At 39.1% G+C, this 26,540-nt stretch overlaps 1 protein-coding gene across 2 annotated transcripts in view; it reads right to left on the bottom strand.

Moving 5' to 3' along the window:
• PLCB1 (phospholipase C beta 1) overlaps positions 1-26,540 on the bottom strand; it is a 681,789-nt gene that overhangs the window by 77,057 nt on the left and 578,192 nt on the right. For both annotated transcript variants that reach the window (XM_058563193.1, XM_058563194.1), the window contains exons 27-31: positions 23,265-23,445; positions 5,817-5,893; positions 5,622-5,711; positions 5,092-5,149; positions 3,890-3,976 (exon numbers count right to left, since the gene is read on the bottom strand). In XM_058563193.1, the coding sequence (XP_058419176.1) occupies positions 3,890-3,976; positions 5,092-5,149; positions 5,622-5,711; positions 5,817-5,893; positions 23,265-23,445 (493 nt within the window). The remainder of the gene's footprint in view (positions 1-3,889; positions 3,977-5,091; positions 5,150-5,621; positions 5,712-5,816; positions 5,894-23,264; positions 23,446-26,540) is intronic.

Here is a 26,540-nt window from a genome sequence, read left to right as displayed (position 1 = left end):
AATGTAATTTTATGTCAAACTGAGGGCCAAAATATTTATCTTTTGTATTATAAGTTGCCTCTAGGGATCACCTACTTCCATTTTCCCCAATGCCCCAAAAATTATATACAAAAGGAATAGACTCATGGAATCTCTGTTTTAATGGGGAAAAATGGACTCTTCACGGGAAAAAGGCCTTGGGGATGTCACAAAGTGGGGCATTCTAAAATAAACTTTCACATTGTGGCTAGCCAAATTTGGTCCCCTGCTAAATACAGACCAAGCAGGACAAAAGTTCTTGGTCCATCTGTGGAAAAGAAATGTTTTTTTTAACCTGTTTTGATTGAGGGACATTCTCTTATGACTGTTCTGTTGCAAGATAGTAAAAATTGAGTTGATCCTTCCAGATCATGAGCTTGTTGTTGAGTAAAAGGTTGGCAAAGTCACATTTTGAATTAATCTCCACATGTAGCTTGCTCTAAATCTAGCCAGAAGAATTCCTCCTTGCCACAGAAGAACTGTTGTCTTCCAGCAACTGGCTTTTCAAATTTCTTTTGTTAAAAATATTTTTAGTCCTGTTTGTTCACTTTTAAAGGAGTTTGGTTACCAAAGGCTTGGAAAATTACACAGATGGTAACTGGGGTTCAGAACGGCTCAAAATAGTAACACTAGGAGAAAATAGGAACGTAAAAAGAGCTTGCTCCCTGTTTAGGAGGAGGTTAGGAACACAGAACACATTATTACACTAGTTAGAATAAGTGGATGAAGAGGAAGAAATTATATTCGACAATATGGTGAAAGAAATTGATGAATGGGAAGAAATATGACGCCATGCAGTGTATATTTTTGCTGTAAGTGAAAGATTAGCCATTATTGGTTCCAGTTAGAAAACTGCTTATCCCACCTGCAAAATACTTGAAGGAGGAACTCTATTCCCCTCAGTAACCTCTGGCCAAGTCTAGCATGCTTTTCTCTTCATAAGAAGGTTGCAACTATCTTGAACATTACCTACTATAGCGTCAACACAATTTCCTTGTCCAACACTCAGTGATGGATGAGTTCATACATTTCTAGCTGTCATAAAGTCACTCTGCCTCTCAGCTTTCTGACTGAATGGAACTGACTCAGTTAACCTCCTTTATAGATATTGTTGGTCAGCTTCATTTCCTTGAGTTGCTCCTTTTTCTAATTTGTTTCTGCTGTTGTCAGTTTCCCTCATATCCGTGTTAAGCTTCAAAGGCCATTCCAATACTGGATGTGAGAGGGATTATTCCAAAGCCAGTGCCATTCTGTTTCTGGTCCACATCCAACAATTACAGGAGCACGGATGACTGCCACGCTGGGCCTGGCCTTTTGTTTCCTACATTTGCTGTCCTGTGCTGTGGTCTTTCTCCACATGACCTACACTTGATCTTATTGTTTTACTCCACTGTTTACTATTGCTCTTTCTTGTTATGGTCATTTCTCTTTATTAGCCACTGGGTCCTACAATATTAACAGTCATAATTTCCTATTTTATTAATCGAGTCATGGTTCCAAAGCACAACATTTTTAAGCCCTGAAGAACATCTCTCAATAAATGCTTTAGTTTGACATGGAACCAACAATCTTCAAGGGCAGCCTTCAAATCCAGACACAACAAAATGGTCATAAGAGCAACCTCATGGATGAAAAGCAAAGAGAAACCATAATGGTACCTATTTATAGTAACAAATGAAGGCAACAGAGCTACTAAAAATTCACAGAAACACTTCAGATCTCTTTCTAAGGGGCCAAAAAATAAGAAATGGAAAATTTGCTATAAATATGGTAGTGGCACACACTGTTAATTACCTACCCAATTGCTATCTCTCCTCTATTATTTTTTCTTCTTATCATGCCTGTGATTTGTTTAGGAATGGGTATATGACACAATTCTAGTTAATGAGGGGAAGCTTATTGGGGAGATTTAGGAAGGTTTTCCTCAATCTTATAAAGGTTACAAGATGAAGACATTTCCTTTTCTGCCTTTGAATGATTTTATGTAAGGTTGTGATGCATGGAGCAACCCATCTTGTGACTGTGGGTTTACAGCCTGGGGATGAAAGGCAACAAACTGAGAATGGCACAGTGGAAATTCTGAAAATACCTGGGTTCTTGATGAGGTTGTTGAGTCACTGAATTAACCATTCCTTGAACTGGGATACCTCTGAACTTCCAGTAATGTGACTTACTAAATTTTATCATTGTTTAAGCCAGTTTTAATTCGGTTTTCTGTAGTTAAGTTGCTGCTGAATGCACCTTGACTAATAAATTATCCAACAGTTATTAGTTCTTCTAATGTTTGGTTATATCCAATGAAGAAGTTTAAAGGTGCTTCAACACCTACTAAAGTTGGTTTTTATCTTGATGACTTAGAGCAGTAACATAAAATCTTTGTAGGGTTATTTATATTGAGAGTTATGTAATTTAAACACATTTGTGATTGCATTTTGTCTATGAGTAAAGTAGTTGACATATTTGGACCAAAAACAAAAACAAGGCAAAATAAAACTCTGTAGGAATAACAATATTTCCCAAAAGAGATATTTTAGAAATACAAAAACTGGCTAATGAGATATCAACCATAAGCTAAGTATATTATGTCAGTGTACAAAGTAATGACAAATCTGAATTTAGACAGCATGGACTAAAAAGGTACGTATTTGAATATATCACTGGGGACTGATTATTGTTAAGTTGTTTCTTAGATTTCAGTCAAATCTGGATCTTTTTCTCCCAACATTTGAACATTTTTAAAAGATCAATCCTAACTGAAAAGTATAGCAATTTCTGAAATTATGTTAAAATTTATTCCACTTTACTAATGCATAATCAACCTGAGAGGGAGGTTAAAAATATTTAAATTGTATATTTATAAAAAAATTAACAGCATATCTAAGTAATTATTAATCCTTATATTTTCATAATGCTTGAGAATCTATATTGCCAAGGCTTAAAACTTTAGGAGTCAAAATATTAAATAAATGTCCTATCCAATAAATAAGAAAGGCACGGAGCAGAAATAACCACAAAGATATATTTAGAATTAGCCACAAGAAATGTAAATTGATGAATGGACTATACAATGAAACTAAACTAACACTTTTGAGCTTTGCAAGTTCAAAAAGCACTTGTATGAAATAGCAGTACCTTTTAAATTAGGTATTTTACTCTGCAGATAGAAGGACAGAAAAATTGAAAAGCACATTTTTCCAAACAGAAAAATATTTGGTGATGAATCAAATGGTTAGAATGCTATAAAACCAAGATGATGTTTGCTAACCTGAAAGTCTTTGATTTAGAAATATTCAGTTTGTTTAAAGTTAATATTCATGAAACAATCGATTTTAACCAAACAACAAGCATAAGGTAATCTTAAAGTGGAATCCCTATAAACTATTATTACAAGGAAAAAAAAGTGTTATTTTTTTTTCTGTTTCTGGTTTATGAGAATATTTTCTTGGATAAAAACCAGGATGATTTGGGTACAGGACATCCTCTGCTGGACAGAGTCTGTCATTACAATAATTACATCAGATATTCAGAGGGGAAGAGGCTTGGCTAATTTCTCTAATTCTTTCTATCCTGGCAGGGATGGGTGGGTGGGGTGCTTTAAATATACCTACATCTGAACCATACGCAGACCAATTTAACCCAAATCTCCGGAGCTGGGTTCCAGGCATTTGCAGTGTTTAAAGCTCACCAGCTGATGATAAGTGCATACGGAATATTGCTATAAAGATTTTTACCATCATTGAGAAAGATACATGGTTTCACATCTGAGAACTGATCTGAGACTGTGTGACAGGTACATGAACTAGGGAGGTCTTATTCTAATTGAATGGAAAGAAAATGAAATTATTGTGTATCATTATTTGGTTCAGTTTACCTTGGGCTTTTCATCCAGGATCTGCTGACGGATCTCCTTGTGTTTCTCTACGAGCTTTTCTTGTCGTTTACTTTGAGCCTCTTCTAACTATAAGAAAGTTACAAGAAAGTCATTTTCATCTACACACTCAAGTGAATGTTTTCAGACAAAATTGAAAGCTTTTCAGATCTATGGTGTACATCTAATTATTTTATATTCTGGTCGAGAACTGCCCTTACAAGTGTACAGGACTGTTGTAAGTGTTGGAGCTGAGTGATGTACACAGGGGTGGCGATGGGGTGATCAATGTGATAATAAATTTTCACATATTGAGGTATATGGGGTAGCTATTCTGGTTTAAACCTGATTCAGCCTGAACTAAAGAAGCCTGACCTATGGCATATCAAACATACATTTTACATCTACTTTAACCATTAAAGATAAGGATGCATTAAACTTTATCTCAAGAACACACTCTTTGAAGATAAGGATGCATACTTTCTTTCCTATGATGCCAGTATGGGGAACACTAGTATCAGTAATGAAGACAAATTTCCTTTCCTGGACATTGGGGTCAATTTGACCTGTTAATCTGCAACTGAATATCTCTTTGAAAATTTGATGAGTATGTATCCTGGGCAAGTTTGATGTATGTTCTTTGTTCTAAAAAGGTATGAAACTGTACTGAAAACCATGCTTCTACAGAACACTTTCTTCCTTTGTGGAGACTGCCTTCCCAGGTTATAGTCCTCAGCTTGGCCCAAGTAAAGGTCACCTTCTTTTTCTCTTATCTGTACAATGGTTAGTGGTTATTTGTGTCAACAAATGAATTATACTATTCTTACATTTTTGTTAATGTTTGAAAATTTCCAAAATACCATTTAAAAAAAAATAAGAAGTGCCTTTGGAGGTTGCCATCTTCTCTACCATTGATGACAACTAAAGGTTCTTTGGGGGAATGCCCCATTGACATCATGTTTCTGGGCTCCTGACTTTGGAAATGATTCTTGACATCTATCTTTAGATGAGCTTTTTTATACGCAGGTCTGCAATTAAACTTGCAGAAACACTGATTACAGAACGCCTGCTCTGTGAAGCAGCTCTTCTGGGGGCTGGTGATACCTAGATACAACAAGGCCTGGCATTTCCCTCCAGAGGCTCACACAGTGCTTGTCAAAGGCTCAAACACAGTCTGCAGAGGAGAGAGGGATTAAGCGACATACCCTCTTGATGTACTGCACCACCTCCTGGATGTATGACCGGATCATCTCTGTCTTTTCCCTAAAAGCAAAGGACAAATAGATTGTTATAGGAACTCATCCGGCATGGACAAACATGGGGACCTCAGGCTTCCAGATGAAAGTTGACAGAACTCTCAACCTTCTTATTGCTGCTGCAAGGAAGGTACAACCCGCCAGCTCTGGACAAAGGTCAGGGTCCCCTCAAGGGCAAAGCTCAGCTTTCACTAAAGGCGGGCAAGGCTGTCTGACAATATGGGAGGTGAGGATTCAGCCTTTCTGGAAGGAAAGTTCTTTACTCAGTCTTTATCTAAAAGTCCCCGGGTGCGCCTCGGTCCCTTATTGAACTGCGCTTTGAGTTCCGTGTTAAAAACCTTACAAAAGGGATCTTTCGAGAGGTTAATTAGAAGAGAAATTTTGCAGATGGGTCTTTGCGTGGTTAAGAACCTGTTATTCTGATACAGAATAAAACGATCCCAGGTAAAAGGTGGGGAGAAGGGGCTCTTTCTCCTTACTCTTCCATCTGGCTTTTGTCTTTGGATTTAGCTTCTGTTATCTTCTCCTGCCTCTTTTTATCCATTTTCTTCTTTAATTCCTTCTTCTCTCTGAAGTCGAAATGGAAGTAAAAGGGAAAAAAGGCAAATCAAATGGCAATTTGCGTTTAATACATTTATAGACTCAAGCCCATTGTAATGAGAACGGAGGCTTACTTCTCACAGATTTCTTTGAGCTTCTTTAACTGATTGTTCTGACATTCTTCAGCAACATCCGTCAATTTTTGAATAAGCTGGGGAAACAAAATGCCAGTTTGCTGTTTTACATTATCACAAACAAAGCACCCTCTCCCCTCGCTCCCCCAAACAACAGTATATGTGGTTAGAAAATGTGCGACTGATGCTTAACAACAGTTAAAATCGCCAGATGTCTAACATAGGCGATGAGGACATAATTTAAAACTGACAAGAAATTTTCACATATTGAGGTATACGGGGTAGCTATTCTGGTTTATAACTGATGTGGCTTGAACTAAAGAAGCCTGACTTATGACCTATCAAATATACGCTGTACATCTGCTTTAACCATTAAAGTAAAAAATGCGTTAAATTTTATCTCAAAGTAAAAGAATGCACTCTTTGAAGATAAGAATGCATACTTCCCCTCCTACAACTACCAGTATTGGTAATACCCCTATCAGTGCTCCTGAAGATAAGTCTCCTTTCCTGGACATCAGGGTCACGTTGACCTGCTAATTTGCAACTGAATACTTCTTGGAAATTTTGATGAATGTGTATCCTGGGTGTGTTTAATGTATTTTCTTGGTTCTGAAAAGGTATAAAACTGTACTGAAAACCATGCTTCTTCAGAACACTTTCTTGCTTGGCAGAGACTGCCTTCCCAGATTATAGTCCTCAGCCTGGTTCAAGTAAAGGTCTTCTTATCTCTTGTTATCTATAGATTGATTATTGATTACTTGCATAGACAAACCATCATACTATTTAGGTTTAATATGAAATTCATCTCCGTATCTCTTTTTAATTAAACAGGATTCCTTAGGTTATTGTGCTGGTTACTGCAGCTTAGCTCAGTGTAAAGACAACTAACAGCGTGGACCCAGGTTCCAGTCTCCACTCTGTGACTTATTAAAAGTATGATTTTGGTCAGGGAGCCTACATTTTCTGAACCTACACTTTCTTGGTTGTAAATGAGATTATCAATGTCTTCATCTCTTGGAGGTACTGCGAAGCTTAAAATAAAATAAGTATGATACAAATGTAAGTTATAATCAACCGTGAATTTATAATTCTTGGTTTCCAGCTATCATTCATTGTTTAATTGCTTCAAGGATGACATGAGTTACCCATCTTAGAAATCGATGTTTGTGTCTTTGTGTGGGTAACTTCCAAAGAACATCAGAAATTCTCTTCTGTGCTACTACTGAGTTTTGAATACATGGTCATGAAAGCAATTATTTTATTATCTTGCATTTATTTTCTTATCAAACCAAGCTTCAAGATGGCAGCGACTGAGTTTTCATATCATTGGCCCTCCACACAATTCCTAGTGTTCAGTGGGTGCTCAATAAATACTTGTCAGTTACATGAGGATAATTTTGCTTTCCGATCCCATCTCTTTCTTTATTCTACACAAAGAACTTATGGAACCTTGTGCCATTGCTCAGGCAGTGGTAGCAACTGGACTCACTCCTTCTTACTGGAGCACCAAATAGATGGTGTGGGCTTCCTGTGTAAGGCCCCACTCTTGTTCCCCAGAGACAGAGATTCTCCGACACAGCAGGGTAAGTTGACCGGTCTTATATAAGTGGTAGCTTACAACAGTGACAAGGCAATGTAATCATAACACCACCAAGCTTTCATTGATAATTTATACATGCTGAGTACAGTTTGAAGAGTTTTAAATGTATTAACTTATTCAATTCCAATAGTTGCCCTGTGAGGTTGGTGCTATTATCTGTGTTTTACATATGACGACACTCACACATGGGGCTCGAGATCTGGGCTCTGGGACACAGAGGTGGTGAGTGGCAGAACTGGGTCCAAACCCAGACAAATCAGGCTCCATGGCTTGTGGTCTTCACCACTTTCCCATGCTTCTTTTTCATTATGATTTTAGAAATTGTTTTACAAAACCCTTCCTCTCTAAGAGAATAAAAGAAGTCGAGGGAGAAATTCTCTTACAGAAGTACAATAAAGAATCCACATTAACTTAACATTAACACGAAATTTGATGCATTCATCTGTGAAGTGGATTAAATCTGAACAAATATGAACTGGGGTTTAGGCCAGCAGAAAACCTATTTGATCATTCAGAAGAGATTGCCTGATCATGACTGTCACAATTAAAGAAATCATGAAATATTACAGCTTTGTAGTGCCATTTATCAAGCTGCCCAGATGTAAAATTCCAGTGTGCAAAGATTCTGGAAATTTCCTTGAGGATTCCTGCAACGCCTCTATTTTAGCTGAGGGTGTACACTCAGTGCCTTTCCTTCCCCAGAGGACCTTTCTCCTCTCACATTCACTCCATGGAGTTACAGAAGGTTATTCAGAGACCCCCCAACCTTGGCTGCAACATCAGAATCCTTGTGGGCAACTCCTTAAAAATACAGATCCCAGGGTCTGTTCCTAGGCCTATGAACTCCAAATGTCTAGGGGCAGGGTCTGGGAATCGGTATTTTCAAAACTCCCCCCCTTGATGATTTGGATACTTTGCCAGATTTGGGGAGTTTCCGTGGGCCTGTGCTCATTCTACAGATCATTGTTAAATCTCCCAGCAATGCTTTTGAACTCAATGGCATTCATACTTCTGTTTCCATGTTGTCATCTCTGTCATTCACCTGACTCCAGAATATTTTCTTGATTATGCCAGCACCTGCTCACATTTACCGCTTTCCTTCTACCTCCTGCCCTCATCCTCAGCAACAGTGACATCCAGTCGACAAAGCCACTGAGCTGCAGATCTCATAGCCCTTCTATCCACTCAATTCTGACTTTTATTTTGATTTGGTTTCAGACCCCACTCAATTGCCGCACCTTACTCCCTCAAGGTTCCACAGAAGAAGTTCCCTGTCTGCTGCATCCCCTGGCCTTCCTCTTGGCCCCTCTCTCAGATCATCCGCACTTGCTCTTTCCTCTTCTCAGAACTAGTTCCCATCTCTTTGCTCCTGGAACACACATCTTTATGTAAACTATTCAATTTAGCCACAATCCAACAAATATTTATCCAGGACCTACTAAACACCTGGCACTATTCTAGAAACTCTGAGCCGATGACCTGGCTTTCTAGATCTTCCCACTCAAAGTGTGGTCCATGGACCAGCAGCACTGGCATTGTCAGGGAACACATTAGAAATGCATATTCTCAGGCCCTACCCCAACCCAACGAAATCAAAATCTGCACTTAACAAGATTCCCAGGAGATTTGTGTGCACATTACAGTTTGAGAAGTGCTGTCTAGATTATTGAGGAAGATGGAGACAATATAGAGGAAGCCTTCTGTTATGGACTGAATGTTTTCGTCCTCCACCCCCACCCCAAATTCGTATATTGAAATCCTAACCCCTAATGTAATGGTGTTAGCAGTCAGGGACTTTGGGAGGTGATTAGGTCATGAGGGTGGAGCCCTCGTGAATGGGATTAGTGCCCTATAAAAGAGACCCCAGAGAGCTCCCTTGCCCCTTTAGCCATGTGAAGACACACTGAGAAGACAGCCATTTATGAATCATGAAGCGAGCTCTCTGAATTGTAGGTGTCTTAATCTTGGACTTCTCAGCCTTCAGAACCATGAGAAATAAATGTTTGTGGTTTAAGCTACCCAATCTATGGTAATTTGTTACAGCAGCCCAAACTGAGTAAGAAACTCTCTCAAATTCCCTCTCCTCTGTCTCAAAAGATCTTAGGAACTTTATCTGCATTTTCTTCATTACCCCAAATTCAGCTTCTTCACATCTGATGCAGGGATAATGTTTCCCTCCCGGGGAGATTATGAAAGCTGAAAGGGAAAACACACACGCAAGTCCTAATAGACCACATCGTAGGTTCTTAACTTGGTTTCCTTACCCTTCCTTCCAAGAGAAAGGTTCTTGCCTTTGCTTTCCATCCTGTCTTCTCCCACCTGGGGCAGGACCTGATCCACCATTTCATTTTCTCCTCTCAAACTTTCTTCTGCACTAGACACATTCCCTTTGTATAAAAACATATCTCTATTTTCCTTAATAGCCCAGAACCCTGAATTTTTGTTCCATTTTTGACCTTCCTTTCATTTCTATCCCTAAAATGGAAGACTAATGGCTGCTTCCAAAGCTTCAATGCCTCACCCCCATATTCTTCAAACCTACCATCTTATGTGCACTCCAACCACTGGAAGTCTCCTGATTTTGTTTTAAGATTACAAAAACATTTTTGTTACTAAACTTATTGGCCATTTCTCAGGATTTAACTTTTATTATTCCAGAGATCAAAAAATGTTCTTAGCTCACAGCACCCTTAGGATCTCAGTAATTTTTTCATGGCACTCTTAGGCTAAAAGAAATGAACGAACAGGTCTATTTATTTATTAAATAATTAGGTCCAAACAACTTAATAGTAGTACTTTGCATAGTGTCCAACAGATGTTTCTCTGTTTCCTTCAAAAATGTAAAATATCCCACAATGCCCCAGTGAGTTCAACTTGGTGCCTCAGGGTGCCTTTGGACACAGTTTTGGAATCATGACTTTATCCTCCGGACAGTGTGCCAGTTGCCAACCACTCTCGTACAAAACTCGCTTTCCTTAATTTATAGTATCTCCAGTAACTACCACCGTCACTCCTTCTCTGTTTAGGGGCTTCAATTCATTTCAGCGTCATCAACTGCCTTTGACCAACTCTGGCAGGGGATGGCTCACCAGCATCTCAACATTTCTACAAGTAAGCTCAGGATTTGTCCCTCACAGAAGACAAGTCATTGTATTTTCCCACCGTCTCATCATTCAGTTCAAAAGTGGACATTATCTTTGACTTCCCTCTTGGGTACTTGAGTCATGGAGATTTGTTAATTTCTCCTGTTACTATGTGTCACACGGCTTTGTGTTAACAGCACTTGGTGCAGATTTTCATTAACTCCAGTCTGGACTTGGCAAGAATTCCCTCCTTGCCCTCAGTCTCTCCCTAGTCCTTCCACTTCATCCCAAATAGTCTTCCTTTTTTGTGTGCAGCAAAGCCTTAACTGGCTCTCTATTCCCAAAATGTTATGTTCCAGCTCTAAATCTCCTTTTCTAATTAGCGTTCCAGGCAATATTTTGCTCTCAGAACTGTCCAGACACACACCTGCTTCTGTACTTTTTCTCTTGTTATTCCTCTACCTTGGTGATACTTTCATCTGAATAGGAGACCTCAGAGATATAGAACATTCCCATGACTGCAGAAAGTTCCATTGAACTGTGCTGCTTTAACTGCTTTGATAAAGGAATAGACACCAGCCAAGGTCTCCCCTTGTCGATGCCCCTTTCCCCTCTAAACCAGCCTGTGGTGATTCTCCTCTTTGATTGCCCAGATAACTCTAGGCCTTGGTTGGCTTTTTCTATAAGATACCATTCATAGATATTTATCTTTGTGTACATACTTTATTTTCGCTCTCTAAAAGGATGCCACTACTGCAATCTCCCTTTCTTAATGATTTTTTGGAACCTTATGCTCTATACAAAATATTAGGCACTTAAAAAATATTGTGAATGAAGTCGTTTAAGTTTTAAAACCACACAGACCCCAACTTTGGTGATAGCTATGGAGCATCGTGTCCAAGCAATGAGCTGTCTTATGGAAAATACTTTCAAAACTATATAATTTTGGTATTTAACAAGCTAAGTTTTGTTCCTTTAGGAATAAATGCCTTATTGTGAAATCCAGGTGTATTTTTTTAAATGCGGCTTTTGCATGCAACTAATGAAAATAGTATTTCCCTTGAATCCCAGAGAATATGTGTTTAAAAAAGGACAGCATCTCTGTGTTTAATGTGACAAATATGTAAATATCCTTCCACTGTGCTCAGTTCCCGTTGGTCTCCTCCACTCTCCCACAGTACAGACCCCTCCCTGTAACATTCTGCCCTTTCCAGCTATTTTCAAAAGACCATCACTCTTACTGTAATTCTGTCCTTACAGCATTTATTGTTTTCATTTAAACTTCTTCTACTTAAGGTCCAGGAGGCAGAATGATTAATATTATGACTTTGTTAATAATACGCCACTATTGTCAGATTCACATTTAAACTGGCAATGAGATTATATATATGCATCAAAAATTTATCTTTCCTACCCTAAAAAGAGACAGTATGGGGCTCACCTACAGTTTTCTCTACCCAACATTATTTGTCCAGGAAGAACTTCCTTTGCTTTCTGAAAACTGGCTCTGTGCCCAATGTAGTTCCCATGGGAGCTGCTGTATTCTTTACCCCCATCCCTTGGCCAAAGTAACAGGTCCAGGGGAGGCACTGATCCAAGGTGGACCAGTCATACCTTGACTTTGGCCACAGGTGATTGGTCTAAGGTTGCAAGCTTGGCCAATCATACGACCCTAATAAGGCTTTCCCCAAGATTTTTCTAATCTGCCATTGGAGAAAGAAATGTAACTTACAAGTGGTCAGTACCTATATTTTCTGACAAAGGGAAGCCTGTCTGCTGCTTTGGAAAAGAATAATACTAATGTGCAGAAAAAAGCAGTTGAGAGAGAGAGAGTGAGAGCGAAGGAGAACAAGAAAAACAGAGAGAAAAGGAGAGAGGGAGAGGAAGAGAGAGACAGACAAATAGACAGAGACAGATAGACAGGCAGACAGACATAGAAAGTGCTGTGAGTGGTCTCCAGCACCCATATCTCCATCCCTTCCCTTCCCCGGTGTGGCTGGTCGATCTTTCCTTATGTGATCTACCCTGTGTATTTTTCTACTACATACTCTTCTTGTCTAAATTAATCCAACGTGAGTTTCTGTTGCAACCAAGAGAATCCTGACAAAAAACAGAAATAAAAAATTTCACTCCTTAACACCCAAATAGGATGGAGGAAACTTTGTGTTTTGGACTCAGGGTTTTTATTGCATGAGAAGCAAAAATAGGACCCAGAAGAGGGACTTTTCTCACAGTAACTGAAGTGCTTTTTAACTAACCTAAGGGTACATTCACTTTGGTGTATTTATTAGCATACAAGCTCTACTCAAAGAACTATTCAATCATGTATTAGCTGCAAAACTCACTGAAGATCGAAAAGAAGAAAAGATAAGTTTAGAATTCCTAGGGAAAAAAACAAGAGAGTACATGCTAAACTGAAATTCAGTAAACAACATTTAATTTTAACTTTTAGTATGATTTTTTTTTCTGGCCCAAAGGAATAGACATATTTCAATTATTTTGCTTATTTGTTTACCACTCATTCTCCCAGTTAAATGTTCTAAACCTTTTAAGGAGTAAAAAAGAAAAGCCCTGGGGGGAATGTAATTTCATGCTTGTTCTCAACTCCGTGCTGAATTTCACGTGGTTTAGTCATTTAAGGGTGAGAGAATGGTTTCCATGGAAGAAGCTAATTCCTTGACTTTAACTCAAAAGGGATAAAAAATATGTGGACAAAAATTGGCATGTTTGGAGTCTCTTCTAAGAAGGACAATTTTGAAAAATGAGCAAAAAGCCAACTGTAGAATGTTCACTCTTCAGACACAACTCATCTTCTCTTCCCTTCCAATAATATCTAGAGAAGATAGTGCCTTCTTTTCTGCCAGTCAAAGCATCCACTCTGAGTTTTCTCTATAAACTGTTTTTCTTCTAGGAGGCATCAATTTATCAGGTTTCTAAACTAAGTAATGATCTACAAACTAAACACATTACTGACAATTTAAAAACAAGGTGGATGTTTATACTAGGGTGTATCCTGGCCATTCAAATTGAGAAATATTCATTCATTCATCAGCCAATATTTACTGAGCACCTCTGATGTGCTGGACACTGTGGTAGTGTGGACAGTCCAGCTGTGAGCCAACAGGCAGGCCCTGTCCACGCGGGGCTGACAGTTTCCACTAGCTCGCATCTCTTTCCAGGAGGAGAAATTTTTAGACTAAAAGGGCAACTATCTTGATCATTCTTTGAGATATTCCTTGATACTTATGAAATTTTTTAAAAATTTCTACAGCTAAATAGAATTTACAGCAGCTTACTTGAATCTAAACGTTTAAAGAATCCTTGGAATGTTTTTTTTCCTTGCTGGGCAAAGAAATAAAAGTGGAAATCTGACCAAGACTTCTAGTCAATGTCAATAACTTGGCTCAATGAATCTATAACATTTTAAATTATTTTCCACTTTTAAATTATGCCAAGGTAAATGTCAGCTTTTTAGTTTTTCTGGGAAATAGAAATGGGTCCATGTAACATATACTCCCTCAAATGCTATTTCTGGTATTCTTTAATGAGGCTATCAACTGAAAATATTTTCAAAGTTTGAAAAAAAAATCAAGAAATTTGATACAGTGAGCTTTATTTGAGGTGTTTTATCAGCCTAGATAATGCTTGTGATTTGCCATTTCAATTCTCTAGGCCTTGTTTCCTCATCAGTAAAACATAGCTTCTAAATTATCTCTAAAGTTCCTTTGATAAATTGTAAAAATTATATTATCCTATGGTTACAAGTGTGTTTTTAGAATTCAATAATGGTTAAAAAAATATCTTGAAAATAATAAAAAGTAGGGATTTATGGCCATGAAATATTTATTTTAATGAGAAAGGTAACTTTTATCATAAAAGAAGTTTCACTTAAAATGATTCATATAAACAGCTTTAAGTAAAAATTTACAATAGACCAACAATTATCCCTCTGTAATTATAAATGCTAATGAAGGTATTTGCAAGAGTTATTAAAAAGTTGGTGTAGTAACACCAATGATGCAATTATGGATTTCTTGATTAAAATAAAAGAAAATAAGAACATGTTTGCATCTGATCAAGTCAAATGAGATCATTATATCTCATTAAACCAACCAAAAAGAAAAAAAGCCAAACCACTAAAATTTTAGGATAAGGCTTCATAATTCTAAAAGATGTCAAGGCCATCTAATTTAGAATAAATGAAATAAATAAATATTTCTTACCACTCAGATGTGGGAAAGTAGCAAGAAGGTTCAAACCGGAGGTTTTCGAATAATTAGCAAAGGAGACCTAACTAAAGGAGACACGAGTTGTCCTGTGACTTGTAACTAAAATAGGGCAATAAATCATGGGCTTAATATTTCAACAGTGCATTTGGAAGATAGACCCAGAAGAGCTGTCTATGAAGATAAATACCACAGCATGTCAGCTACTTTTTTCTTAATGCAAAATATATCATCTCAGCATCCCTCACTTGCCAGATGGAGTGCAATGAGTCCTGTAATTCCAGAGGGCACGAACTAAATTATCAGACTGTGGATTCTATTTTGGAATCTTCCTTTCAGCAGAATCTCTTCTGTTCCCCAAGCTTCTTTAAGTTGACACAAGTCAAAACTATTATTTTCCTTGCCTTTGGGGATGGTTCTGTTTACCGACTTTTTCCCTTTAATTTCATCTAAATAGTTACCAATTAACATATAAAAATATATTAAGATATATTATGCACACACACAAAAGAAAAACCAAAGTTTAAAAGTTTATTGCTCTAAACTGAAATCCCTAATTATTATTTTAATAGATCTGAGAGCTGGATTGTCTCTGCATTCTATAATTTTTATTAAGTGAAACTAACATTACAGTCAGAGGGAGACTTTACAAGCATTCTTGTACAAACTTTTTGTTTTAGAAACGAGGATACAGACACTCAAAGAGATGAAATTATTTAGTTCAAGTTACATAACTAAAAATGGAAGTCATGTCTCCTCACTCTAAATCCTGTGCAACTTGTCCTTTGGTAAAGAATGACGACTATGTACTAGGCACTGTGTTAAGCTTCCATGGATTATTTTATTGACTCTCACATCCAAACTATCAGGGCTGTATGTAGAATTCTGCAAAAAATGGCCCTAATTGTTCACTTTTTCTCTGTATCCACACTCTTTTCAATGTGATCTGCAGCTCCTCTAAACAAGAGATAGAGTCTATTTCCCCATCCTTTGAATCTGGGCAGGTCCTATGACTTGCTTTGGCCAAAGAAGAAGGAAAAAGTTCAAGCCCTCTCAAGAGACCTTGCCTACTTCCACTTGCTCTTAATTGGAATCCTTTCCAACTTCCACATGAACAACCCCAGGCTAGCCTGCTGGATGATAAGAGATGTGGATCAGTCACCTGCCTTGACCCAGCTGACAGTCAGCCAACCTCAGAAGCAGAGCCCCTAGATGACTGGCAGCTGAACCAAAGGCACATGAAGGAGCCCAGTCAAGACTAGAAGAACCATCCAGCTGAGTGAAGCTCAAATTGCTACACACAGAATCATGAGCTAAATAAATGGCTATTGTTTTAAGGCAATAAGCTTTGAGATGTTTGTTATGTGACAAAGCTAACTGATAACATTGGGCACACTATTAGTAGGTCTGTCTGACTTCATAACCTATGCTCTTAACCAATTAAGCTCCTGAGGGCAGGGGTCACATTTAGGCTTGGTCCACACGGGAATCCCCCAACCAGTGTGAGGACCACAATAGGCCTTTAATAACTTTTGGTGAATGAATGATTATATAAGTGCACTTTATACTCTCTAACTTGCCCAACCTCCTAAAATAATACATGAAAGGATACAGCATGAACTCTGTGGATCAAAATAACAGGAGACAATCCAACGGAAAAGTAGGCAATGGATGTGAACGGGCAGTTTGTAGAAAAGAGGAATACAAATGGCCAATACATATATACAAATATGCTCATTTTTTGCTCATAATTAAAGCAATGGAATTTGAGATAAATACCATATATATGTGAAAAGAACAACATCAACTCAATTAGGGTTACCCAATGATGATCAGGAAAACCCACAAGAACACATTTAGATAATTACTTCATTCCTTATTTCACCACTAAAGTCTTCTATTTGTCATTTCTTTTTTGGTGGAGAATGTAAAGTTTTCAGGAAAGCTAAATCATTTATTTCTCAAGAAAAATGATCCCACATTAAAGTCAGAATATTGGAGGAAGACAGATAGCACTACCGCAACTACAGTGGAGATATACTTCCTGACACTGCAATTACTCCTGGCACATATACTTCAGCTGGGTCACCACAGAAGGGAGAAAATTCAAGGCTAGCTCTCAGACAGGCTGTGGCAGCAAATGATGCTAATAAAAATCACTAAAAGGTGGGGCCGGCCCTGTGGCACAGTAGTTAAGTGCACGTGCTCCGCTTCAGCAGCCCAGGGTTTGCAGGTTCGGATCCTGGGCACGCACCAACACACCGCTTGTCAAGCCATGCTGTGGTGGTGTCCCATATAAAGTAGAGAAAGATGGGCATGGATGTTAGCTCAGGGCCAATCTTCCTCAGCAAAAAAGAGTAGGATTGGCATCGGATGTTAGCTCAGGGCTGATGTTCCTCATAAAAAAAAAAAAATCACTGAAAGGAAGATGATGCACTCCCTCAGGCTGTAGCAGGATGTCAAAGCTGCAATACACATTTATATTTGAACTCAAGATCTCCTAAGCCAATCACATATTGTAAAAAAAAAAAAAAAAAAAAAAAAGGCTTCCATTAAAAACAGTGTTTTAGGTACATTGTCTCATTATTCCTTCCTATAGTTTAATGAAGTGATGATTATTCTAATCTCCAATGGACAGATGAGAAAACTGAAGTTCAGAGTGGTCACACACCTACTCAATGGGAAAGCACCGGCCTGAAATGAGGACTTTTGACTCTAGACCCTCACTCGTCACCACTCACATCCTGATGGGCCATTCCATTCATAGCTGATCCATCTTCACCCAGAGCTTTCACTGTGAAATCTAACTTTCAATCTCTGGGATCGGCAGGGAGTTGGGGAACTCAGGTCAACGGGTAGTAATGTTAGTTTGGGGCCCAGGAACGATTGCTGTTGGGACAGGCAGGAGGATGTATAAGAAGAATTCGAATCATTGAGGTCAATGTGAAGGAAGGGAGAAATGGATGGAATTAGAACATGTGGAAGACTGAAAATATGAGAAGGAGGAGAAAAGGTAGGAAGCAAAGCAAAGCAAAGGAAAACAAGCCTTTGTGGAGGATAAAGGGTATGGCGACTGTAAGAGAAAATGAGGAAATCTTTTCCTGAAGCCACTAAAAAAAGAGGAAGAAGAGAGAAGACAAAATGGCAGGCCAAGCACTGCTGCGACTGAGAAGCAACCCCATCGACATCACTACAAAATCCCCTCTCACCAGGCTGTGGGTGTTTAGTTTGAATGTGATGCTGGGGCTGATTACTGAGAGTCATCGAGAACCCTCAGAGGGACCCCCTAAAAATTTCCATCACTTACCAAAGTCACTTTTAAAATTAAAACCTAACCCTAATGGCATAGGCAAAACTCAGGGTCCACCCAATGCAGTCAATGAAAAACAGATAAACACGTTAGACTGATTCCCCAACGCCGTAGTTCTTCCCTGGAAGAGGAGGCCTTAGCTGGGGTCCACAGATCCTCAAGGTATCTATAGAAAGATTTTAGGGGGTGCAAAAACTTGAATGGGGTGGGAAAACTTACTTCTTTATTTTCCCTCCCCTCTAACTGAAAGCAACCATTTCCTTCTATTGTGAATATAGGAAAGCAACCATTTCCACAGGACCCATGCCTCTGTCACCAATAGATATGCATCCAGCTTGATGACCAAGCTGTCAAAAGTGGAGAGCATGCTGTATTTCTCATTTCAACTAAAAGGAACTTCAGGCTTATTCTAAAACGCATTTTGAGCACAGATAAGGATTCATAGGCTCTAAAATCGAGCTTCTTTAACTTGAACGTGTAACAAGTCACCTAGCACTCTTATTAAAATGCAAACTGTGATTTAGCAGGTCTGGGGGGGGCCTGAGACTCTGCATATCTAACAAACTCACAGGTGGTTTGGGGACCACACTTTAACTAGGCTGCAGAGCTATTTGGATGTAGGGCTTTCTGGAGGAAGATCCTTTTTAGGCAGGTATAAAAAATTCATTGAAGCTCTAGAGTTTATGAAGCTTGGTGTGCATTTACGCCTCCCATGATAGTATGAACAATTACCTCAAAAAATATTCTCTTGGTATTTATTAGTTTATACAGTTAGGCAAATTGTTCCCACATCTGTGTTTTCATATCAATATACTAATACCTTTATCATTTCACTCATCATGTGTTATTATAACCGTAATATATGCTCCCTGAGTTTGTGTGGTGACCGCATCTTCTTTATCTTTATCTCCAGTGTTTATCAGAATGTTTTGCAAATATTCAGTTTTTAATGAACATTTGGCAGGGAGTTTATTGATGCATAGTTTCTTTCTCAATCCTTGAACTGTGGGTACTGGCATTTGAAATATATGATCTTCAACCAAAACACGTTTGTATTTAATTCCCAAAGCAATTTTGGGAGATGAAATATCTTCTGCTTAATTTTCCTCATCACCCAAATATTCCTTTTAACCTGAGGCCTGCTTGCTTTTTAATTACACTTCTATTTGTCTAATTTATCCTGAGAGGCCTGTTCATAATTCAGAACCACAACCAAAGATAGAACTGAGGCTTCTGGGTGCCTTTCAGTCAAAAGATTTCTAGGCAGAACAATTTCTAGTTATTACAAATAGAGTTGTTAGAAAGTTCTGATACACATGTCAGCGAAAGGCATGTAGTATAAATTGTGGATGCCCCAAAATGGCCAGGAAATAAACTCCGTGTGGTTCTAAATCTAAGGTGTTTAGGCCTTAGCCTTCTTAACAAAGGGCCATACAAGTGTGTGCAAAGGCACTGGGGCTTTATCTGAAACCCAAATCCACAATCACAGTGGTGAAGGGGTGACCATTTTGAGTAGGTTGCTTATATTTGGCTTGAAAGGAACAGGCCGGCTTGGACATATATTTCTGTTTTTCTGAAAACACTTCAAAGTTTTTACTATGGACACACTCATTCCTTCTTAGGGAGAAGGGAGGGGAAGCATAGTTCTGGCATTGCCACCGCCAGTAGGAGCTCCACTGCCTCTCCTGCTCTCTGTCCCTTCAGGTGGGATTTTCCCACCTATGAGCTCAGCCTCGTCTTCCCTAGTTCCCAGCCAACCTTCTCCTCCAGGAGAAAATCTGTTGAGCAGCTTTCTACACCTCGCCTGGTGAGATTTAATGCGGTGCCTCATGCTCAGGTATCCTTCCTGGGACTCTGAGATTGTGCAGCTCTTTCCTGTGATTTCTGTACCCACTTCTGCAGCAAAAGTCCCCTTCTCCCCAAGAGGCCTTTGTGGGATGTGTGGGCATCTGTTCTCATCCACACTCTGAATTCTTGTTTCTCCTGTGAGTATTGGGCTTCCTTCTTATTCTGCCACGTCTCTTCTGAGTTGCCATGACTCTTTCCTTGGGGAATGGAGTCTTGCCATGGGTTGGGACTCTGAGGAAACTCCAGATGATTATGGCTGGATTGTCTAGTCTTCTAAGTAACATTCACCCTGTTAGTCAACTTCAGTCACCTGCTGGAGAATCCCAAGACTTCTAACCCATGGGGCCACCACTCATCTGAACTGTGCTTTGGTACTGCCCTTCCCTGGGGCCCACGCCTCACCACGTACTGGGCAGCTCAGCCCCAGAGTGGTCCTCAGGAAAGTTACTTCAGATCATGTCACTTCTCTGCTCAAAACCCTCCAGGGGCTCTGACTTCACTCTAAGTGAAACATAGAGGCCATATGGAGGCCTATAACACCCTAAGAGATCTGTCCCCAAATCTAAAAGTCCTATCTCTCTGATTTAAGACCCTATAGTTCTCGTCAGACAGAGTCACCCTGCTGTTCCTCCAACACATAGCTCAGTTCCAGCCCAGAGCCTTTGCAGCTGCTAATCCTCTGCCTAGTAAAAGCTCGCCCCATATGTTTGCCTGGGTCAGTCCTTCACCTCCTAACTCAAATGCTGCCTTCCCATTGAGTCCTTCCCTGGCTACTCTATTTAAAATATCAAAGCATGCTCCTCATCCTTCCCCCATCCTATTCCCTATTTCCCTATTTATGATTGATTTTCCTCTTAAGCCCTTATTAACATCTGACATACTATGTATTTTACCAACTTATTTTGTTTATGGTCTGACCCCCATCTAGAATGCAAGCTCCATAAAGAGTAGGATTGTTGTCATCCTACTCTTGACAACAAATATTGTTGTCAATATTTACTGAGTAGATGTCTAATAAGAATTTGTTGAATGAATGAATGAATGAATGAGTCAGTGGTTCTTTTTGAGGTGATGAAAATATTCTAAAATTGTTTGTGGTGATGGTTGTAGATATCTATGAATATACTGAAAACCACTGGATTATACACTTTAAATGAATGAATTGTGTGGCATGTGAAATAAAGCTGTTTAAAAAAAAGAGAGAGGTACAGTATCCCAGTCATGAAGGAGTTGGCTGTGTGTGCTCTGAATCACCAGCAGGTTTCAAGCCAAGGTTTATCATAATGACCTCATTATGAAAACCTTGGTCATTATGATAACCTTGGCTTGGAATCTGAATTAGAGAGGCATCTACACAATGGTTACAAAGCAAGGACTTTTGAATCAGAGGACCAAGGTTCAAACCCCAATTGCATCCACTTTCTAGTTGGGGAACCTTGGGAAAGTCACTAAATTTCTCTTAAGCTTTTTTATCTGCAAAATGGGCTGACAGTAGTATCAAACGCCAGTGGTTGACGGAGGATTAAACTGGACAATTTTTGTAAATGGCTTAGCAGAGTATATGGCTCCATTGTGAATAATCAATGCACAGTTACTGTTTTAGTTTTAATTTTTGTTATTATTTTCTGGAGTACTAGGGGTGGGGTACTGGAGAAGGTTAGATGGCAGTGGTTGCAACAGGGTAACCCAAAGCCATTATCTCCCATTAAAATTCACTTTGACTTTCTTGGATCAAACAAGGCAATCCCCTCCTTACACCAAACCTGACCCCTGCTCATTCTTTCACTGTTTAGATCTTACTTCAGTAGCTCACAAATAAGGCAGCCCACCAAAATCATATGGAGCTTGTTAAAAATAAATCCTTGAGCTTCACATTTAGGTATTGGACAGTGGTTCTCGAAGTTGAGGTCCTGGGACCAGGAGCATCAGAACCACCAGCCCTACAAGAGGCCTGTTGAATTGGACATTTGGGGTAGGGCCCAACAATCTGAGTTTTAATAAGCCTTCAGGCGATACTGATGCATGCTGAAGTTGACAATAACTGACCAAGTGGAATCTAATTTTTAACAAACTCCTCATGTGATTTTGACCTGCTCATTTGCATATGGTCACTGGGGAACCAATAACTAGGACAACATCATACACTGAATCACCTATTGTACAGTGATGGCTAAACCACCAACCCATTTCCAACCTATAAGCAGAAGCAGCCTCAGAATTCTCTTATGTGGACAGGCTTTCAGCAAAGAAATGGACAGGTCATACAAACACCTCTCAGAACCCATTTCCTCTAGGTACATTACTTTAATTTCCACTAAGGTGACTCATTTGTTTTGTTTTTGGCACAAGCTTGTTTTCAAACCTACTTTATTGTTTGATTCATTTAATCTACTTGTCACCAAATATTTATCATGACCCTACTGTGTGTCAAGGCATCAACAACAATGGAGAGAATGTCACAATCTGTGAAAAACACTTTGGAGGACAAAACTGATCATCAACAGAGATGATGGCATTTCCTTTCATAGGAAGCTTCAGGAATTGGGTAGACAATATTCCATATTGGCTATTGAGCTACTGATTTTTCTAAATGTTGGAGACTGGACTGTATAATTTTTTTTTTTTGAGGAAGATTAGCCGCGAGCTAACATCCATTGCCAATCCTCCTCTTTTTTGCTGAGGAAGACTGGCCCTGGGCTAACATTCCTGCCCATCTTCCTCTACTTTATATGGGACGTTGCCACAGCATGGCTTGATAAGCAGTGCGTAGGTCCGCGCCCAGGATCTGAACCTGTGAACCCCGGGCTGCCGAAGTGGAGCATGTGAACTTAACTGCTACACCACCAGGTCGGCTCCTGGACTGTATAATTTTTTAGTTCTTGAAGAGCCCAGTGATACCAAAAAAGTGCACATTTATTTGCAGCATGTTCTTAATTTTCTTGAACAAAGATAAGTGTTTTCTAATTCCTTGTGAGAGTTCGAAGATCCCCCAAAGCTATTATAACCCCCAAATAAGTTAGGAAAATAAAAACAATAAAACATAGCCTCATTGGGGAACAGAGAGGAGCTTGGTGAACATTATGTGGCCTGTGCAATTTCCAGTTCTAAGAAATGATGATTTTGTTGCTTTTTAAAACCCAAATACTGAGTTTTGATTGTGCTTTTTAAGTAAAGCACATGTGAAATCATAAGTCACAATATGGATCTGAAAAATGCATCTTACCTGGCATCAAAATAAGATTACTGGGTAAGGAAGCAAAGCGAAGATGCCAGCCAGACCTGCCTCTGCCTCCGTTTAAATTATCTAAGAACTTCAAAAGTTTTCTATAGAAAAGAGGTTCCAGCTATACAAACATAAATCACGTTTCTCAGACTTACCAATTTAATATGTTCTCGCTTCTGGTATTTTTCACTGTAATACTGTTCTTGACGAAGATTAAGCAGCTGCTGCTGCTGTTTGTCCTTTAAGTCTATTAACTTTTGGGTCATTTCAGCATCCAGGGCAGCAAGATCTTGCTCAATGGTTGAGGAACCATGGTCAGGGCTGCTGGGTTCCGACCTGCAGAGACACAGAGCTTACTCACAAAATATCAGGTCATGACAAGGTGGAGGAAGGCTGCTCACCAGAGTTCCTCTGAGAGAGAGTGCCGTGTTTGGAAATAAATATTCCAGCAAACCACTTGAGAAAGAGGCTGATACGCCAAGGACAAGCTTAGCAGCAGAGGGTCTCCAAACACAGAAAGTGGATGAAATTTGTGTTGTTCTAGAAAGAGGAAGGGGCAGAAAAGGGAAGCCAGGAAGCTGGGGACCCTGGCGGTGGTGATGGAGAGAATGTTACTCCTCTCCTTGGGAAAAACAATGTCTAATAAGAATTTTTTAAGGCTTTAATCTTTTTATTTTTTTAACATGGCATGTATGATGTAATTCCCAGCTACATTTCTCCCATAACAACTCCAGTATTCTCTACATTTATGGAGTCTGTCGGGGGAGTTGAAGAGGTGCCGAAGTTTGCATCTGGGTGATAAGGACTGAAAACAGAGAACATGTGCAGAGACCATGTGCCGGCAACCCTCCCAGCTGACTCGTTCTGTTTCTTGATATCTTTTAATAGCAAGGATCTGTTATTGAAATAAGTTTCTTTGGAGGCTGTACCAACTTCATTGATGTCTCTATCCAAAATGGCACTTTCCTCAAAAAGCTTAGGTTACAAGAGAAAGGAGAATGCTTTAGTTCATTCTAAAACAGTTATTGAGCGCTTACTCTGTGCAGGATAACTTTCTTTGAGTTATTCATAGTCAGAGAATTGTACGTACAGATATTTAGAAGTTTAGGACTAATGTTGAAATGAATCAAAGCACTTCTCACTAACTTATTAAAACATATGATGTGATTCCTTCAAATTTTGTGCTCTTACTTCCTGTTGGACACAATAGAAAAGGAGACAGTGTTGGGAATGGGGTACAAGAGCAGTTCTGATGTTTTCCTTTATACGGAAACCTCTGCAGAAAGAAAACTAAAACACCCAAGATATCCAGCGCATCAGATCCTGCCTCATTCTGCCTCTGTTTTTCACTTGCGGCCGACTGGAACAGGTAGAAGTTTCTTGAGAGCGTAAATTCCTGTTGCTCGCTCTTGGAAGTAGGCCGGCATCAACGGTGCCACGTGGAGAGGCGGTTGAAGCTGGTGTTAGGATCTTATTTTGTCAAATAAGGGATGCAGAATTCCCTCAGATGTTTCTATTTGCATTTTAATACGCACCGCCAAATGAGAATGAACACTCTACGAGGCTCGTGGATCCCGATACATCAGAATCACATGGCAGCATTGAGGTGGCCCTCCATCCTGGCATGGGAACGAGTACATCTATCATCTCTCATAGCAGGAAGTCAGTGTAGCCAGAACGTAAAGGTGTTTCTTTCATCAGCTGCAGCCACCGCAGCAGAGGCAGCAGGTCAACATTTGTTGACCACTCAGCAGGTGTCGGACACTCTCTACTTTACTTTTGGCTTTAACCGCAACCCAACAAGTAGGGATGAACATCTCCAGTTTACATCTGAGGAAACTGAGGTTCAGTGAGACAATCTGCCCAAGGACACAGTATGGGGAGCAGCAGTGCAGCTCACCCAAGGACAGACACTTAGGGGAAGGCACAGTCTGTGCTGTTAAGAACAACACAGCATCATTGCACACTAGTGTCTGGACAGAAACCATCTCGGAAAGATCTGCTCTTTACATAATGTGGAAAGCTCAGTGGAGACGATGGATATTTGATTAAGAAACTAATATAATGGACACTATGTCCATTTATTGCTCTGAGATATTTTCAGGATTTTAATATGTATCAAGGAGGATGGGAGATGGACAGACATAATCAGACCTCAGCAGCTTCGCCTCTTCAAGAAAAGTTTCTACTGATGTATCTTTCAATACTAGATGCTTTGGGACTTTTGTTTGTTTGTTTTTTGAGGGAAAGTATAAAAAAATAACCAGGCAAACCATGTTTCTGCATCTTCTGTAAAAACAGGATTGAAGACATTATCCCTTGTTGCCTAATGTTGCCTGTGTAAGATTCATGAGATGAATTCTCTTATAATTTAATACCGGGAAAATGTTTGTCTCTCTTGGAAAAGCAAGTAAGTTTCCTTTAATCAGATAAGAAGAATCATCTAACCCATATTTCCTTTTCTCAGAAGCTAAAAGCTGAAATCAGTGTTCAAGGACAGAAATTACATTAAATGGTTGGTGCTGTCCAGTAGAAATATAACATGAGCCACGTATTTGATTTTTTTCCCATATGTGATTTAAAATTTTTAGTAGCTATCTTAAAAAGTAAAAGGAAATGAGTGAAATTAATTTTAATAATGTATTTTATATAACATAATACATCCAAAATATTATCATTTCAAAATGTAATTAAAATAAAATCAATATAAGTCAATATAAAAATATGAGCTATTTTACATTCTCTTCTTTTCTTTTAATGAAGTCTTTGAAATCTGGTATGTATTTTACAGTTCTAGCACATATCAATATTGATGAGCCACTTTTCAAGGCTCAATAGCCACATGTAGCTAGTGACTCCATAGTGGACAGTAGGTCTAGGTAACTGTTAGCCACTCAGTCTGTGTGTATGTTTGTGTGTGCGTGGTTTTTCTATTTTCCTAGGATTTTTACACGTCTGCTATGACAAACTACGTCAATACTTTATTGAAAGTTTGCAGGATATGACTTATAACTAAATAAATGCGTGAAGTAACAAAAAACTACATACATATCACTAAAGTAGAAATTTAGGATAAGTTTTAGGCCAAGCTGTTTACCTGAACTGTTTGTGTAACTGTGGGTAGATGTGAATGCCTTTAGCTTTCAGCTTCCTCCTTGAAGAAGTGACAAGAATTCACCTAGATGGCTTCTAAGGCTGCTCCAGCTCTAAGAAATGATGATTTAATTGCTTTTTAAAACCCAACTAGTAGGTTTTGATTGTGTTTTTAAGTTAAGCACATGTTAAATTACATGTCACAACATGGATCTGAAAAATGCATCTTACCTGTCTCTATAACCTGGCATCAAGGTAAGATTATTCTGTAAGGAAGTGAAAGGAAGCATGTAGTACAACCTGACTCTTAGCTCACTGACAGGTAGCTTCCATGCTCA

The sequence above is a fragment of the Diceros bicornis genome, chromosome 19 (genome assembly GCF_020826845.1).
Source record: "Diceros bicornis minor isolate mBicDic1 chromosome 19, mDicBic1.mat.cur, whole genome shotgun sequence".
In the NCBI taxonomy this organism is placed as follows: Eukaryota; Metazoa; Chordata; class Mammalia; order Perissodactyla; family Rhinocerotidae; genus Diceros; species Diceros bicornis.
The sequence above is the reverse complement of the archived record's forward strand: the minus strand, read 5'-3'. Positions and strand labels throughout refer to the sequence as shown.